This window comes from Phacochoerus africanus, chromosome 16 (assembly GCF_016906955.1).
Source record: "Phacochoerus africanus isolate WHEZ1 chromosome 16, ROS_Pafr_v1, whole genome shotgun sequence".
NCBI lineage: Eukaryota > Metazoa > Chordata > Mammalia > Artiodactyla > Suidae > Phacochoerus > Phacochoerus africanus.
Window position 1 is genome coordinate 617,341 of NC_062559.1, and position 18,401 is coordinate 635,741.

At 56.4% G+C, this 18,401-nt stretch overlaps 1 protein-coding gene across 1 annotated transcript in view; it reads left to right on the plus strand.

Moving 5' to 3' along the window:
- The window catches only part of PTPRN2 (protein tyrosine phosphatase receptor type N2), a 711,364-nt gene that overhangs the window by 47,513 nt on the left and 645,450 nt on the right, over positions 1-18,401 (plus strand). The window contains exon 2 of the mRNA XM_047763645.1: positions 12,583-12,633. Within this exon, the coding sequence (XP_047619601.1) occupies positions 12,583-12,633 (51 nt within the window). The remainder of the gene's footprint in view (positions 1-12,582; positions 12,634-18,401) is intronic.

Consider the following 18,401-nt stretch of genomic DNA (forward strand, 5'->3'; position numbering starts at 1 on the left):
CCCTTAGCTTCTGTAACCACCCCCAACACCAAGAGGTCTGCCCCCCCAGCTGCCATCCATTTCCGTGTTGTTGCGTTTGGGCGTATGCGTGTGGCAGTGTCAAAACTGCCAGCTAGAATACAGGCCTTGTGCCCAGTCTCTTCTGCCTTTAGTTTTACAGGCTCCCCTCATTTCTGGAGTTTCTTGGATTAGCATCTTTCCCTCAGCCCTGAGGTGAGTGGTTTCTCACATTTGTCACACAGGTGGATTCTTTTGCTATAGTCTTCATTCCACCCTGGGGTCCCCCTGCCTCCCTATTAATTTTTGGTTAAATTTGCATACATTAGGGTTCGTCTTTGTGCTGTAAGTTCAGTGGTTTTGACAGGCGTGTGGAATCATGTGTCCACAATTACAGTAAATCTATAGAGAAGTTTCACTGCCCTAAAAAATGCTCTGTGCTTCACCCAGTCAGGTCTCTCTCCCCACTCCCTGGACCATTGGCAACCACTGATCTTTTTCCTGTCTCTATAGTTTTGCCTTTGCCAGAATTTTTGCTTTCGATGACATCTTCTTACGTACTATGATATCCACCCAGTTTCCCTGGAGGCCCCGAGGATGTGTCCCCGCAGCCATGCCTGTGCTGCTCCTTGGGGCGGAGGAGGCGTGGTGCCTGAGTGGAGACGTGGAGGGGGCTCTGCGTGTCGGCGGGGGGGCGAGGCCTGTGCAGTGTCAGGCCTTTGGGTCTATGCTGAGGCTACAAGGCATTTAGCAGGGTTGTCTGGACAGATGGTTCTGTGATGGGCGGGTTCTCGCTCACCTTCTGACTTCTGCGTAAATTGATGTCATCAGCACGCTCGTCTTTCTCACTAGGGAGCCTTTTCCCAGTCATTCACCTGGAGTCATAGGGCCAGGCTGTGCCCCATAGGCCCTGGGACGGGGTGAGGATGAGGTGCCAGTTCTGGGACCCGCCTTTGCGATGCACCTGCTGCCAGTCCTGACCCATCGGCTCGATCAGCTGCCTCTTTGTGCTTTGAGAGAAGCGGGGAAAGGAGGAGAAACAGGTCCTAGGATGGGGAGGAGACGCGTCTGCGGTGATTTGCACCTAAGGAGAGAGAGTGGAGGCACAGACCCCAGAAGAAAAGTCACCCTGGCCTTTGCTGCCTCTCCCGTCCCTGCCCGCTGTCTCCAGCCTCTGACTTGAGAGAAGCAAGTTGAAAGTCGCGATCAGTTGCACATGTTGGGCTGGAGAGACGCTGCGGACCGCGTCTGGCCTCACGTGTGCGAGCGGCAGGCCCGCTGCGGGGGCTGTCGGAAGGCAGCCCAGTGCCTTGGCTCCCATCCGGCGCAGAGCAAGGCACCCGGCGCTTCCTGGCCGGTTCACTGCCTGAGAAGGAGCCCGTACCCTCCGGGCGGCCGCTCTCTGTTTCCTTGCTCACGTAGCCTTTCACCTTCCCACCGGATGGACTCTAGCGACCTTGCTCCTCTGGCCCTTCTCATCTTTGTAAGGACGTGGTTGCTTCTTCTGTGTGGAAGCCTTGCGTTGCTCATCACATGGGAGGACGCCTGCTCTCCGTGAGCTGCTGCCCAGTGGAAAAGGTAAAATACCTTTCTCCTGACCTCGAGAGGGTCAGAAAGCGAGAGTTTGGGGAGCGAGGTGTTCGTGGGGGGGAGCCCCTGCTGTGGGTGCGAGTAAGCGACGTCCGAGTTCCTCAGAGCACCTGGGACACGCAGTCATTCGCTGTCACTGAGGCTGTGGGGGACCCGGGAGGGAGAGGCTGCAATGCAGAGCCACGGAAATAAAAGTGAATCGAGTGTTCCCTCTGGGAATCCGGCGCAGAGCAGCGTCCCCTAGCGCACAAGGTAGGCCGGTTTCCTGGCGTGTGCCTGACTTCGGCGGCGGGCGGCCCTGAGGTGTTCCTGATGTGTCACCGTCAGCAGTGTGAGGGTGTGCTTCCCCGCGTGGCTTCTGGGGACAGAACTCTGCAGCTCACCTGTGTTTTGCGGGTTTTAACGGAAGGCCCGTGAAGGACCTCGAGTCAGCGCTTGCTGAGCGGAATGCAGTTTAAGAGGCACCCAGGGGCTCGCGGCGCTCTGAGAGCAGGCAGGCTGGCCACGAGCATCGTCTCCCCCGTGCCAACCTCTAGGCAGATCTGCTGGCATGTCACCTTCAGCGCTCCCCTGTGTGTGGCCGCTCGGGGCCTCGGGCCAGCCTGCCAACGCCAGACAAAGACAGGGGGCCTCACATTGGCGCCGCGAGCTGCCAGTGAGCTCAGCCTTGCCTGCCGGGTGCTGGCTGGCGGTTTGCCTTTTCCTACGGCGTGCTGCCGGCAGAGCCCGGACTGTAGATGCGGACGAGGCGGTGGAGACCAGGGGGAAGGAGAAGAGAGAGGGTCAGGAAGATCCTCGAGAGCTGGTTTCCACACGTGTGCAGTTCTGCTCCCGTTTCCTGCAAGGGCACGAGCTCTGGGCTCGCGTCACCTTGACCTTTTAACTGGCTGGTGGAACGGGGAGATGGGCTGGACGTCGGGTCCCTGAACTGCATCAGGGAACCGACTCGGGAGCGTTTGCGCACCTCCCACGGGGCGGCGCGGGAGGCAGGCCTGCACGCCCACAGCTGTCCTGCCTCCTTCTCTGTGGGAAAGTCTCCTGGCCTGCACCACAGGGTCCAGGATGGAAAGAGGCTTGTCAGGCGTTCGCTGTGTCTTCTCCTGCCCTGGACGTGGCCCCGAGGAAGGGCGTCCGGCCTCGCTCAGCTCTGCTGTGGCCTCCGAGCCTCACTTTCCCCTCCTCTGCGTCCCCCTTCACCCCCAACCCCAGCGCCTGCTCTTACCTCCACATTCTCACTTGCAGAATCTTCTGGGGCTCACGCTTTGGGATATGCTCACTGCACCTCCCTGGGGTCTCCAGGACTTCCAGGCCCTCGTCCTCTCCTCCTGGCCTGACTCATACCCTCCGCCTCCTGGCTGCTCAGCTGCTGAGTTGGAGCACGGGTCCAGGGCAGAACTCAGCTCAACCCCTCATCTGTCTCACTGCAGGGCCCAGAGCACAGGCCCTTTCCTCCCGACCTGTCACCACGGCCTCCCAGAGGGGAGGGGCCCTTTCTCGTGTCTCACGTTATTCTTTTCCTCTTGCCTCTGACCTGCCTGATTATTTCACTGGAGTCATTCAGGGCAGGTTGGACACCCAGTCTCTCTTCTCGCACTGGCACCCCCCCCCATGTCTGCTTCCCTGGAGGATCGTCCCCCAGGTCACATGACAGCTGTGGTGCTGCCCCAGGTGCTCCGGGCGCCCAGCACATGCTGAGCCGTCAGAAACACCGGCCCCTCTGAGCCTCCTGGCCGCCTGCAGACCCCACTCACCCCCGGTTGGTGTCTGTCCTGACGCACCTCGGACCCTTGGCGGGTGCATGGCAGTGGTCGTTGGGGCACGGAGCCAGTGCTGCTTAGCCTCCCCCATTGTGGGGACCGCACCGGCCCTGAGTTCCCCCCATTGGCAGGTGGAGGTCCTGAGGCTCAGAGCCTGGGGGCACCCTTCCTCTCTTCTTCTGACTTTACCCTCTGGCTTTTCCTTTTCCTCCTCTCACAGCCCAGCTCAGAAACGAAGTCGCCTCACCAGAGGCAGAGGCAGCAATGTGTGCTTCCCAACAAAACGAGCTTTAGCGTCTTGGCTTAGGGTAGCTTTCTTTTAGTTACTACTGTTTCTACCTTCACTGGACTGTGAAAGCGACGGTGTGCACATCACGCACGTGACCGCTGGGCGTGACTAGAGGGCGCACTTCTGGACAAAGGACGGCTTGGGAGCAGGGCCACAGAGAATTCTCTATGGCATCTAAATGCGAGGCTCCCGACCATCCGGGCGGTTCAGCGTGGGCGTACGTTCGAGGGTGGTTCTGCACATGGCCTCAGGCTTCATTCTGCCAGGTGTGCCCCGAAGGTCTGCCGACTGTATTTTACCTCCACTCTGTTTTCTGACTGTTGATCACTCGGGCTCCTGCCCCGCGAGGTAGAGACAAGAGCAGGACAGGGTCCCCGAGTGGTTCGGTAGCAGTGGGGCGGTAGCAGTCCTTCAGCGCTTCCGTTTCTAAGCTATTTCAACTTGACTTTTGTCCTTGCATTCTCCCAAGCACCCTCTCAGGCCGGGAGGGTGATGTTTAGTCTTCAACAAAGTGAGAAATCTTACACACAGACCTTTAAAAGTCTGGAATTCTCTTTGTATATAGAAATTTGTCCTAAAGGGAAAAATCAGAAATCCTGTAGGAATTAACCATCGAGATTGCTGATTACAGGAGTTCCCGTTGCAGCTCAGCAGGTTAAGAACCCGACTAGTATCCATGAAGATGCAGGTTCGATCCCTGGCCTCTCTTGGTGGGTTAAGGATCCTGCATTGCTGTGAGCTGTGGTGTAGGCCAGCAACTATAGCTCTGATTCGACTCCTAGCCTGGGAACTTCCATATGCCACAGGTTTGCCCTCCCCACTGCAAAAAAAGACACCCCCCCAGATTTGCTGGTTACAGCATTATTATTTTTATTTTTTAGTTGGAGTACAGTTGCTTTACAATGTTGTGTTAGTTTCAGGTGTACAGCAAAGTGAGGCAGTTATACACACACAGGTATCCATTTTTCTCAGGTTCTTTTCCCATGTAGGTTATGACAGAACACTGAGTAGTTCCTGTGCTCGGCAGCAGGTCCTTGCTGATTACCTGCTTGATGTGTAGCTGTGTGTATCTGCTAGTCCTGAATTCCTAATTTATCCTCCTCCCCCCACGTTTCCCTTTTGTTTTCAAAATCTGTGCGTCTGTTTCTCTTTTGTAAATAAGTTGATTTGTATCCCTTTAAAATTAGATTCCAGGCATTCCCGTCGTGGCGCAGTGGTTAACGAATCCGACTAGGAACCATGAGGCTGCAGGTTTGATTCCCTGGCCTTGCTCAGTGGGTTAGGGATCCGGCGTTGCCGTGAGCTGTGGTGTAGGTTGCAGATGCGGCTTGGATCCCGCGTTGCTGTGGCTCTGGCGTAGGCCGGTGGCTACAGCTCCGATTGGACCCCTAGCCTGGGAACCTTCATATGCCGCAGGAGTGGCCCAAGAAACGGCAAGAAAAGACAAAATAAATAAATAAATAAATAATAAAATTAGATTCCATATATAATATTTGATATTTGTCTTTTTCTGACTTACGTCACTTACTGTGATAATGTCTAGGTACGTCCATGTTGCTACAAATGGCATTATTTCATCCTTTTTAATTGCTGAGTAATATTCTAGCGTGTGTGTGTGTAATATATACATTTTTAGCATTATTTTAAATGGGAAAATTGGAAACAGTGTAAAGAGGGAGTTGGTTAAATAGATTATGTTCAAGAATTAATTACTCTGCTGTGATTCAAGATGATGAGAATGAGAAACGTTAAGGACCAGGAATGGTTTACAATGTGTTATAAGTAAAAAGGGCAGGTTATAGGATTATGTGTAAGTGTGATCCCCGTTCTTTTAAATATGTAAAGAAAAATGACCAAAACCAAGACATTAAAAGGGGTGTTATCTGTGTGTGACGAGGTAACTGGTATTCCTTTATTCTCTGTGATTTTCTGCATTTTTCTAGGATTCATAATAGGGAATCTCTGCAGTGATGGTTTAAGTAACAGGAGCAGAGAGAACACGGGGCTTGCTAGTGGGAACGTGACTCACCTAAAATTCTCTATTTGCTGAGCAAAGCTTTTTCCAGGCCCCAGGTCAAACTTGCGGTGTTTAGTGCTGTAATTGAGTCTTCTCACCACCTGGCACTCAGCTCGCTCGCCTTCAGGGAGTTTAAGTGCAGGAAGCTTCTGGTTTGGAAGCAGCCAAGCTGGTGGCTTTGCCCTCCTGCCACCGCCCTCTGCTGCCTTGTTTTCTCCCCACTCCTCAGCACTGGGTTAGGCCTGCCGTGTCCAGGGCCATGGAGGGAGTATGGAGACTTGGACAGAGAGGAGAGGGACCAGGCGTTTGGTAAATCTCTGAGGGACGGGCAGCTGGGGGCTGGCGGGCAGCTGGACCTGCGCAGGTGGGGTCCGGGGACCTAGGCTGGGGGCACACTCTGAATTTCCTCAGGGAGAGGACAGTGCCCTGTTCTTGCGGTCCAGAGGCCGGTGGTGGCAGTGGTCCAGGATGGTCCAGGCTGGGTGGCTCAGCGGTGACTTTGCAAAGCACAGCTTGTGTTCCCATGTGAAATTGGAGTCCCTGGCGTCATGGGTCCCCGGTAAGTCCCGTGTGCTCTTGTGCAGTGCAGTCTGGGTTTGGGGGGCGGTGGCTGCCCCTGTGTGAACTGTGCGGGTGACACAAGGCCACTGACGCGGGCGAGGCCAGTCTCTTGCCGATGCCACAGCTCTGAGCCAGCGCGGCGAGAAGGGAGGCTCCAGAGCAGCTCGGGCCTGCCCCCTGCCGAGCCCGTGGGGGTGGCTGCGTCCTGTGCTGTGTCCTGGAGGGTCCTGTCTTGGTCCTCGCCCATTTCTCCTAGTTTCGAACCTCCTTTCGGTCCTGTGAGCAAGCTGCTTTCCTTCTGAGACAGCGGGGTGAGCTACGTTTTCTGTAAATGAGTCTTGCGGGCCCACGGTGTCTGTCTCAGGTATCGAACTCAGCTGTTGCGGGACAAAAGCAGCCGTAGGTGAGGGGCGAGCAGGTGGCTGGGTTCCAGCAGCATGTTACTTACAGAAGCGCGTGGCCGTGGTCTGCGGGCTCAGGGAGGCCAGCCTCCTCGCACCAGGAGCGCCCGGAGCTGGCTCCTCTCTCTGCCCCCGGCCGCTTGTTGGCCTCAAGCACTTGCGATTGGGTGGGTCGGGGGGCGGTGGGGGGGGGTCAGAACCAGGGGAGGAGGACCGGTCTCTGCAGGTGACCTGTCGCTCCTGGTCTCCGGTCGGTCCTGACAGGGCACCTCACCTTCGGACGGGTCTAGACGAGGCGGCCGCGGCGAGAGCAGGGAGGTTGGACTGCAAGCTGTCGAGTGTCTGAAGAGCAGATTTAAACTTGAAGGGCTGTCCTGGGGAGGGGGCGGGGGCGCCGAGCGTTCCCCAGGCCTACTGTGTGCTTGGCGCCTGCGGGCTGCTAACTCCCTGCCTGTGGGAGAAGCTTTGCTCTGCCTGGTGCTCAGACCTGTAGGGGCAGGAAGGGAAGCAGATAAGACCTTGAACTATTCGGAGCGTCCCAACACCAGGTGCCTCCTTGCCACGAGTGTCGTTTCTGTCTGGGCTGGGCTCCGGCGCAGGCCGGGTGGCCTCTTTGGGCGGCTGTGGCTTCTCCACCACGTGGACGTCCCATGGGCCCCTCTTTCGCAGGCGTCCAGCGGTGCCATCACCTCTAGACCCAGAGCAGCTTGAGCGCCTGTGCCGGTGCTTTGTTAGGTTGTGGGAGGTGAGAAAGCCAGCCCTCTTCGGCGCCCCTGTCCCCCGGCCTCCTGCCTCCCAGACCCCGGGTGGGAGAATTGGAAGGACCAGGCCTGCGGGGTCGGGGGCAGGGCCTCCCACCAGAAGACAGCCGTTCTCACAGCTGCGGCGGGCCCGTCCCTCCCGGCCCGGGTGTGGGGCCTCCGGGCTGTCGTGCCGTCTGCTGCTCCTCGAAGGGCACGCCCCTCTCAGACTCGGAAGGTGCTACGCCGCGTGGTTGGCTCGGCTGCGAGAGGCCAGCAAAGAACTGGAGCATAACTAAGTAAACCAGAAGAGGTGATAAAGGAAACGGCTCCTTTCGGGAGGAAATGGGGCACTGTTTTCTTTCACTGAGTGGGTTGTTACTTGTTTACATATGCCTCGCAAAGATGTCCTGGTAAAAAAAAAAAGAAACATTAAAATAACCCAGAAACTCGCGAGATGAAACTCTTGGAAAAAACTCTCATTTCAGGAAGAGCACCGTTGTCTTTAGCACCTACTGTGCAGTGAGCTCTAAGAGCTGGCTGTTGGGTGAGTGAGCACGGGCCCCCAGGAGGACATGGTGCTGGCCTCGGCCCTGGGTCCAGGGGCCCAGGTGACAGCCGTCTCTGACGTCGCCCAGCGGCTGGTGCCCCAGTTCCTGCGGCGGTCAGAGTGGGGGCGAGGTTGGGCGCTCAGCCTCCACCCGCGGCAGCGGGAGGTGGCCCTCCCCAGGGTGCCAGGGCCCAGGGTCCAGGCGGAGGAGAGGAAGTTCTCCGCCCCCACCCTGGACCTCTGCGCCCTCGGGAGGTCACGGAAGGAGGGTGGACACCTAGGTCATTAAATCCTTGTAGCCTTTACCTGGGTTTTGATGCCACTTTTCTGAGCAAAGGGAGTGACTGACCCATGAGCCTCACTCTGAGGTGTGGACTCCTCGCCTTGGGAATGGAGGCCCTGGGGGCTCTGTCCAGCTCCCGTTGGGAGCTCCCTCTGTGTCTCTCCCAGTTTACCTATCGAGCACCTGCCCTGCTTGCAGGGAGGCCTGATGGAGGACGAGCAGGACAGTGACGGTGACCGGGAGCCGTGAGAGTCCACCTGTGCGGGAAGGGAGAGGAGCGGAGGGGGTCTGTGCTAGCTCTGGGTCTGGGGGTGCCTGGGGACCCCACTGGCCTGGCACCGCTGTGGGGAGTCTGTGCTCAGGGTCACACCGGCTGGCAGGCCTGCCTTGCTCCCCTCTCAGGGCCGGGTGCTCAGCGCTTGGGCCAGACCGGAACCTTCACACACAAAGTGCCACACACACGCACACACATACAGCTTCTAGAAAAGAAAAGAAAGAAAGAAAAAAAAACCCAAATAGATTTCTGCCCACCCTGGGCTTCCTGGGGGTGCCATCAGGCAGGCCCTGCTCCTGGTACCCAGCTCACAGGACAGGCTTGGCCTCACCTTCCATTATCCGCAGGCGGCCAAGGGCACTGAGCCCGGCACTGCCAGCTGACCACTCCGAGTGGCCACCCTCTCTGCGGGGCTGGGGCAGGTTGCGGGGCCAGGAGCAGAGCCGCAGCAGGGGAGGAGCACGCGGGCGCAGGGGCTCTCCTCCTTCCCTCCCTCCCGAGGGCAGGCGGCCGGCTGAATGATACAGGGACCCTCTTTTCCAGACTTGCTCCACGCCAGCCGCACAGAGGGTTGCAGGGCAAGGGAGGAGCCGCAGAGAGGGTTGCAGGGCAAGGGAGGAGCTGAGACCTGCAGGCTGCGGTCAGGACGCGCCGCTCCCCCAGGAGAAAGTCCCGGTAGCGTCACCCTGCCTCTCTCTGCTCAGGTAACCGCGGGGATCACACCCCTCTTACCTGGCACGGTGTGGACTGGGGGGAGAGCACATTTGCAGCAGAGACCACCTGGGCTTTGGCTGTGGGCGCATCCGTCACCTTTTTGAGTCCGGGTCTCCTCATCCATAAGGCGGGATCAGGGCCCTGCACGGCTGCCGCAGGACGGGCCCGGGGCGGGAAGCACAGGGCACGGTGTCCCGCGGGCGGAGCTTGGGAGTGAGGCTGTGTGAGGTTCGGGACAGTCGCTGCCTCCTCTGGTTCACCCGGGAGGGCGGGGCCGACGACAGAGGAGGGGAGACTCCTCGCCAGGAAGATTTGCTGACTGGGGGAAACTGCCTCTGGGAAAACGGCCACACGCCCGTTACAAGCCCTGCGGGGCAGTCCTGGTGCCGGGCGGAGCTCGCCGGGGGTTTATTTGGTCACGGTACTAAACCCTTCTTGGCTTAATAGCGTTATCCGCTCTGTTTCCACAAAATTGGGTGAGAATACTCTTGGTGTCTAAGAATCTTCCTCTTGCCTTGATCCAGAATTTTCGTTTTTATTTTCTTCTTTGCATTCATCTTTTCCTCGTGTTCTTCAGTCACAAAACCTCTGTTACGTCCGTGCACGTTTGTGGGTTTCTCAGCACTTCTGCGAAGGCCCCGAGGCAGGGCAGGGAGTTCTTTTGATTCTGGTTGGTCAGGTGAGAAGACCAGACCCAGAAGGGCGCCTGGGCCGGAGCTGACGGAGTCGTGGGGCCGGAGCCCCCCTCTGGCCCCTGCAGCAGAGGCAGACCTGGGGACCCCGGGAGTTGCGGGGGGGCAGGGTTGGGGGCAGGAGGTGGGGCTGGGCACACGTGGGCTGTTTCCACCACAAAATATAAAATCCTTTCTAAAGGTCTCTTGGGAGCGATGGGCTGGGCTCCTTTCCGAAGAGCTGGATCCACTTTATTTCCAAATAGGATAAGAAAAATAGACACCGAGAGGGCGACAAGATAGTCCTCAGTGTTCTGAGAAAGTGGAGGGAAGCAGAACCTGGACGGCAGCCCCTCGGTGTGGCCATGTCTCTGTGTGTGTGCTTTGCCCTTGCGTGCACGGGGGCCTTCGTGGACAGCGCGGCCCACACCCTATGGGGAGGAATTCCGTCTGAGCCACGGCCCAGGACGTGCAGGGCGGATGGCCGGCCGTGGGCTATTTTCATGGATTTAACTCTTGCCTTCAGAGCAACATCTGGACGGAGATCGTTCAGTGCTTGACCTGGGGGCGGTGATGACTGACGATAGTGCGGGGCGGGGTGGGGGGGCGACCTGGGGACAGGAGCACGTCCAAACCAAGCTCTGCCTCTCGGTGAATTAGGGCTGATAGCTCAACTGAAACGTAGTCTCTTATTTTTAGAGCAAACAGCAACATGAGTAAATTAGCAGTCAGATGGGCATGTGGCCTGGCTGGGTGAAGTGTGACAGCGTCCGCAGCTCTGGCCGTGCCGCGGGGTGGAGGCCTTTCTGATGCGGTCTCTCCAGTTCCCTGGACGGGACCAACTCAGGTGCAGCAGCACCTTGCTGGTCAAGGTTGGGACTCAGAGTGGACTGCGGGCAGGTCCTGGTCAGAGAGTGTCTGGCTGTCAGCGTGATTAGAGCAGGACAGGAAGCAAAAAGAGCGTTTTCCCGCTGCCTTTTCTAGCAGGGCCACCTGCCCCTGCCACGTGACCACACAGACTTCTTACAGTGGGCGAGTCTCTGCCGAGCCCTGCAGCTGCCCTGGCCCAAGGCTTGCCTTCTTCAAGGCCTTCCACAGCATCTAATAGTCCTGGGCAGCAGCAGAGGGGGCGGCCTGGGTGCCTGGAGCTGTGGGAGAGGCTCCAGCAGTGCCCTCCTCCCTGTGGGTGGTTGAGCGGAGTCAGAGCTCAGCTGACCCGGTCCTGATTGCGCTGCTCACGGTGCTGAGACCGCCAGAGCCCGTTGACCTCCTCAAGGTCACCACTCTGGGGGGAGCCAGATTGGTCCCCCTGTGCCAGGCGCTCTCGGGGGTATGTTTGACCTCTTCGCCACTCACCCTGGCTTGGGACGGGAAGCTGACAGGAGCTCAGCACTGGGGGCCGCTCACAGATGAAGTAGGAGGTGCAGGTGTGTGTTGAAACGCAACTAAAAAGGAAGCGCTCTTCTCATGAGGCAGGGTTGTTGCAGGAAGCCCGAGTCTGTGCTTAGGGCAGAGGCCCAGGGGGCCTCAGCTCGCTGCGGGTCTGCGACCAGGGCCTGCACCTCGGTGCTTCTGCTCTCAACGGGGCACTGAAGGTCTGGCCCACGACGCTGTCTTAAGGGCACAGTGAGACTGCTCGTTCTCGTGGGTTCAGGCAGTTCTCTCCTCTCTTGCACTCTCGGTTGTGGGAGGCTCTTTGCTTTTGCATCCTGTGCAGATCCTGGCTTTGCGCCGTCCCCAGTCCATGGCTTCTTGAAGGAATGAGAGCTTCAGCTCTAAGGGCCTAGAGCAGTTCCCTGACGAGGGAAGTCGTGGTTGGAGGCTGCACAGTGACTCTGGGGGCGAAAGCCCCTGCACTGGAAACCTCCTCCTGCTTGTCATCCTCTCTCACTCGAGCACCTGCCGATCGCCAGGCGTAGGGGGAGCCATTCACAGAGTGGCAGGGGATAGAAAGATCAATTTATGTGGATCCGAACCTTGAGAATCTCACATTCAGGCAAGTTGTACTCTTAAGTTGACGTCACAACACAGTGTGGAGAGTCCATAGCAGATGCCTGGACAGAGCTAATTGGCGGGTCTAGTTAAGGGAGCTTGAGTCCGTGGGGGAATTTTGAAATGGGTCTTAGTGGATGAATAGGAGTTCGTCAGCTGGAGAAGCACAGTATGTTCCAAAGACGTCTGGCTTTTGTTGGCTCACAGCTTCCTCTGGGGCAGGCATGACTACAGCGGGGTCCTGAGGGTCAGGCCGATGCTCCTGCTCTTCGCACCCTCGCCCCCGGCTCACCCCACCGGGACGGCTTTTCTCTTGTCTGTTCCCTGCAATTAAGATGGACCCGAACGCACCGCAGGATGGCCCCCTTCTCTGGACACCCCCGCCCCTGCTGCCCCTCTGTTTATGGGTAAGGAGGCGTCTGCCCGAACAGCCCACCCCTTGTGCTCCCTCTGCTCTCACCTGGAAAGGCCCCTCAGGTGGACGGCCCCTCCCTGCCGCCACAGGGACAGGACGATGGTGCCTGGCTTCTGATGGAGCAGCGGGTCTGGCCTTTCTTTGCTCCCTCTGGTCAGGGGCATTTGATTCTGGCTCCCAGGCAATCCAGAGTCCTCTCAACAGCCAAACCCAAAGAGCGCAGGCAGGTCTGCGCTGTTCCCCGGGGACTCAGGGGCCGGGGGCCGTGGCCCCAGCGTGCCGTTGCTCTTCTCCAGGCTCTGACTCCTTTGTCCTTTGTCTTCCTCCCCAGGCTGCTTACTCGAGGACGGGCTGTGCAGACCCTCTGAGACCTGTGTAGACGGTAAGTGCAGGTCCTGTCCCATGCGCGGCTGAGGGTCTGGGTTTGCCCCTGTCCTGCCAACCCAAGACAACCTCCAGGGTGGCTTCACAGTGCAGAGTGAAGGTTCTAGGTCAAGTTCTTTTTGTTTGATGCTTCTGAAGAGCGTTGTGGAGCTGACACTTCTCTGGACGCTGTTAAAAGGAGAGAAAATGGAAAACTAGTGGAAATGAGACAGGTTCTTTCTGGGTCTGCCTCTGTATCTGTAGCATATTCTGTATTTTCAGGTGACTTGTGAGAAGGGTCACAGGAGTAGGTGGTGGGGTCTGGTGCCCTGGGATGATGAGATGAGAGCGCCACCTGGAGGGAGGGAGCACTCCCGCCCACACCTCGCCACCCTGAGCCCTCACTCCTCTGCCTGCCCCATTGCTCTCCCACTTTGCTGCCCTGCACCAGTGGGCAAGCTTTTCATCCTCAGCCCCTCTCTTCCTCTCTTACTGGGCGGAGAAGAAGACATCTGGTGCTTTGTGTTTTCAGGTGGGGCTCTAGCCCCAAGGGGGACCTAAAATGTCAGGGCCGGGCACCTTCCCGGGCTCAGGCTCGGGAAGTGTGCCTGGCTTCCTGCATCATGAACCGTTTTGCTCAGAGCAGTGCCTCTTAGGAGGCCCAGGGTCCCGTTGGACGGGCAGCACATCCGGGCCCTGCACTCGTTGGTGGTGGGCCCTCCCTCCCTGAGAGGGTTAGGCTAGAACACCCACCAAGAAATCTTGGCCAGGGCCGGGGTCTGCGCGTGGGTTCTGGGTCGGCGTCTGGAGGACCAGCGTGAGGCAGGGTCACCTCTCCCTCGCTGTCTCTGTCGTTTGTTCGTTTGTTTGTTTATGTATGTGCTCGGGAGTGGTTTTGTCCCTGCCCGGATCCTGCCCAAGGCGCTTATCACCTGGCACAGGTGCCCTGGCTCCACCTGGCTCTGTGCAAACATGGGGCCTGTCGGGGGTGGGGGGCGACTTGTGGGGATGTGTGGCCCCTGGGACCCTTTTGTCCAGTCCAGCAAGGCCCTCCAAGGTGAACCATCCCTCTGCCCCACCTCTCCTGAGTCGCTTGTCCTCACCAGGCCTTCAGGGGACACTGTTTGAGGGTCTGAAGGTCAAACCCAGGTGTGGCGAGCATCCCTCGGTGTGCAGACGCCAAGACAGATCAACCCTGTGTCAGTGTCTCCCCAGCTCACGTGCCCGGCTGACAGTCTGGACGGTTCTGTTTTGTGTTTTTTTCTTTTGCGGGGAGAATTCTGCGCAGGTTATGACAAGCGGTGACCTGGGCTGAAGGAAAGCAGGACAGAAACTTTGTGATCTGAGGTCACAAGATTTGTGGCTGTCACGAGGTTGGCCAACCTGAGCACCTTTGTGCAGCGACCTTGCTCGGCCAGGCCTCTTGCTGGATCCCACCTCGGCTCCTTGCTACTGTACCTCGTGAAGCTTTTATTTGGAGGCAGCTTTTTTAAAAAATAATTTCATTAAAAAAATACAGCATCTGCCCTGACTTGGTGAAGTTTGATGATAGAGGAAACCAGTGTGCACGTTTGGTTTAATTGGGGACCAGGATGGCACCAGCAGAATAAAAGCCTCAGCCCCATTCCCTCCCTCTGCCCTTGACAAAGAGCAGGCCTGGAAGTCGCATCTACTCCAGGAGGCTGGCCTTCCCTAACCTCAGCGTGCCTCCCTGGCATGGAATGACATTAGCATCATATCCGATAATAGCTTTGAGTTCTTTGGAAAAGGGAAGCAATTTAAATGTAAATAGCAATACGAGGCCTTGATTTGTGGTGACAGACAATGCTTGAGTTTTCTCTAGGACAGTTAAGGGCCGGCTTGGAGAGGCAGAGCAGACTGACAGAGCAATAAAAGAAGGCCCTGGCCTGGATCTGAGGTGGCCACGATTCACCCTGGCAGTGGGTGTGGAGTGGGCAGGGGTGTGGGCCGGCAGCCACGACCAGCACCAAGGGAAGGCCAGTGAGTGGGGTCCCGCATGTTCTGGGGTCGGACTCAGGGTTCCTCGCTCTCTCCTCCCTCGTTTTCTTGGGTAGGTAGATATGCGTGATCCTACGAATTTTCAAAAAGCCCAACCAACCTTGTTCAGCAGAGTTAAAATGCTTGTGATAATATACTTCATAAAGAAACATCAAAAGACACCGTTACCACGTCCCACTTATTCAGGTAGCTACTATTAGAAAAAACCACCCTAGAAAATCACAATTTCTCATCAAGAATGTGGAGAACTCGGAGCCCTTGTGCGCTGTTGGTGGGAATGTGAAATGGTGCAGCTGCTGTGGAAAACAGTATGGTGATTCCAAAAAAAATTAAAAATAAAGTTCCCACATGATCCAGCAATTCCCCTTCTTGGTAAATACACAAAGAAAGGGATGCAGGGACTCAAATAGACATTCGTATCTCCACGTTCACAGCAGCGTTATTCACAGCGGCCCGGAAGCAGCCCAGGCGTCGGTGGACGTGAATGGATAAGTGCAGTGTGGCTCATCCACAGAGCGCAACATTATTCAGCCTGAGAACGGGAATTCTGGCAGGGGCTACAGCATGGAAACCTCCAGAGCCCCGTGCTAAGTGAAATAGACAGGTCGCAAAAGGACACATACTTAATGATTCCACTCGTATGAGGTCCCTAGAGGAGTAGATTCGGAAGCGTGGGGGGCACCAGGGGCTGGGGGAGGGCAAAGGGGTCCGTGATTAATGGGGACAGAGTCTCACTGGGGGAAATGGGGACGTTCCAGAGATGGTGGCGGTGAGGCTGCCCAGCAGGGCTGATGGACTCAGTACTCTGCGGCTGTGCACCTGGCAGTGGTGAAGATGGCGCTTTTTGTGGACATTTGACCACAGTTATAAAAAAGACAAACAGGAGTTCCCATCGTGGCTTCGTGGTTAGTGAACCCTACTAGTATCCATGAGGACGTGGGTTCGAGCCCCGGCCTCGCTCAGTGGGTTAAGGATCTGGTGTTGCCGTGAGCTGTGGTGTAGGTCCCAGACGCAGCTCGGATCCTGCGTGGCCGTGGCTGTGGGGTAGGCCGGCAGCTACAGCTCCGATGAGACCCCTAGCCTGGGAACCTCCGTATGCTGCGGGATAAACAGACTGAAGAAACCATTGGCAACGCTGCGGACCAAAGGTTTGTATTCTTAATTATAAAGAGCTCACGCAGTGTAAGAAAATGGCTAAGAATTCCGTAAGAGGTTGGGTGAGATGTGAATGGTAATTTGCAGAAGAGGAAGTGAAAGTGGTCCACATACTATGTGAAAATGTGTTTGCCCTCAGTAGTGATCAGAAAAATACAGCTGCAAACCTCACCCACCGATCACTGAAAGTCAAAACGATGAATAACATGCGAGTTGGTGAGAAGGCGGGGAGACGGGTGCCGAGGTGCTTGGATGGTCCGCCTGTGCATTGGTGACACTGGCAAAACCTATCGAGTGATGATTTAGTTTTGAAATTCACGTATATAAAGCAGAGGTATCCGACAGTAGTTACAGTGGCAAAAACCTATAACAGCTGTAAATCCACCGACAGGGGAATGGTTTATGGGAACCGTTTCATAAATTATAGTGTATGTGTGGTAAGGAACATTACAAAGCTACTTAAAATGAGTTAGATGTCTATTTCCTGACCGAGAAAATGTCCATGGTGTGATAAGTAGGAAAAGGAAGTTGTGGAGCCGTGGTTACAGTGTGATCTGGTTTTCTGGGGAAGCGCACATTTTCTCCTTCCTGTGTGACCGCGAGGAAGGGTGTGAACAGGACCGCGGGTATCTTTTGGGAGAACGAGAGACCGTTCGGAGGGGGTGTCCACGGGATACGTTTAAGTGTCTTTGCATGGCTTCATTTATCAAAGCAGTCTTGTGTTACTCTTATAATAAAAAGCAGTCGAATAAAGACATTCCAGCGTCTGCTCAGCTGATTTTGGGAGGCAGGTCTGGTTAAGGCCTCCTGCCTTGGGCGGTGACTCCAGCCAAGCCCCCAGCTCGCTTGCAGAGGACAGCTCTGGGGAATCCTGAACACCCCGTTCTGGCCACAGATGGAAGCTTCTTGGTGGAAATATCTTGTGTGTCTGAGGTGGGTGGACAGGAGTAAGAAGGTGCCTGGAAGGTGGGCTTCGGGTGGGGTTAGCACTGGGCAGTAACTGGACAAGAACTTGGGCGCGGAACAGCCCCAGAAGTTCAACGATGGGGACTCGGGGGTCCAGGAGCAGAGGGAGCAGATGCCAGGGGGAGGGGACCTGGCTCTAGGAAAGGGCATCCCTCACCACAGCAAGAGCCTCCCTGGGCCTGGCTGGGCTGGGGGTCTCCGGATCTGGAAGAGGCCTGGGCTCGGGTTTCAGACCGCCTCCTGCCTTTCTTGGGTTGGCCCTTTGGGGGCCTCGGCCAAGCAGCCCCGGGTCCTCTGCTGGGCCCCCAGCATGAGAAGGAACCACCCTCCATTTCTCTCTCCCTCCCTCCTTTCTTCTTTTCCTTCTAAAGCTTTCTTGACGTCTGGAAGATGCATACTAAATCAGTATTTTTGTAGGAAGCACTCAGAACATTTTTTCTTCATTTTCGTGTTTTGTGATCACCAGCTGGGTTTATCAACTGCTGGTTGTGATCTACCGGTGTACCCAGCGTGCTTTGGCAAATGTGATAAACAGAGCTATTCTCCTTTATTGCACTGGGAAAAAATAGAATAATAAGAAGCTTTAATTTGACAACTGGGAGTATGAAAAAGTACAGTCAGTTTGAAAAAGAGATTAGGTAGCAGCAGTAAAATCAATGGGGTATGAACCGTGGGCCACCCGGAGAGCCTGGACGGCCCGTGGGATCTGGACATTCTGAGGCCCCCGGCTGAGGAGCCGTGGCTCTGTGGGGCGGGGCTGCCTGGAGGGAGAGCGCATCCTTCTGGACCCCCAGCTCTTGAGGCTGACTCCGGGAGTCTCACGGGGTTTCCGGGGAGTGGGTTTACGAAGTTGGCTTTGTGATGAGCGTTTTCTCCACGTTTAGGAAGATGATGTTGCTGCTTTGGCTACTGCTGTTTAGGTAAGAGAAGCAGCACCGTGGAACTTTGGGATCATTGTTCTTTACTTGGCAGTAATGACCTGATTGGGCTTCTAGACCCTGAGGGCAGGATCTGGATAAGTCACAAGTTCGTGGCGCTATAAATCTCAGATAAAGATGTTGACGGCATGGCCTTAGAAGGAGCCTTTCATCAGCAGGATGTGGAGGCCAAGTCTGTGGGTGTTGATCTTCACCACTGAGGCCATTTTCTTGCTTTTCTTTCCTTTTCTTTGTTTTGTTTTTTTTTTTTTTTTGCCATTTCTTGGGCTACTGCCGCGGCATATGGAAGTTCCCAAGCTAGGGGTCTAATCGGAGCTGTAGCCACCAGCCTACACCAGAGCCATAGCAACGCGGGATCCGAGTCGTATCTGAGACCTACACCACAGCTCACGGCAATGCCGGATCCTTCACCCACTGAGCAAGGCCAGGGATTGAACCCGCAACCTCATGGTTCCTAGTCGGGTTCTTTAACCACTGCGCCATGACGGGAACTCCAGCTTTTCTTAGGCAATTCCAATTCCTGGAGAATGCTTTGGGATTTAGCATGCAGCATTTGCATGCCAGCCTCTACTTGGGGACCTGAGCGTTGTCTGAGGAGATCCTTGTGCTGGGAAATGATTCTGGTGGCACACCACCCCTCCCCTGTCCATTTTCCCACTGATGCCCTTGCTGGTCTTCCTGTGGTGGAGAATACAAGTGAGACCAACTG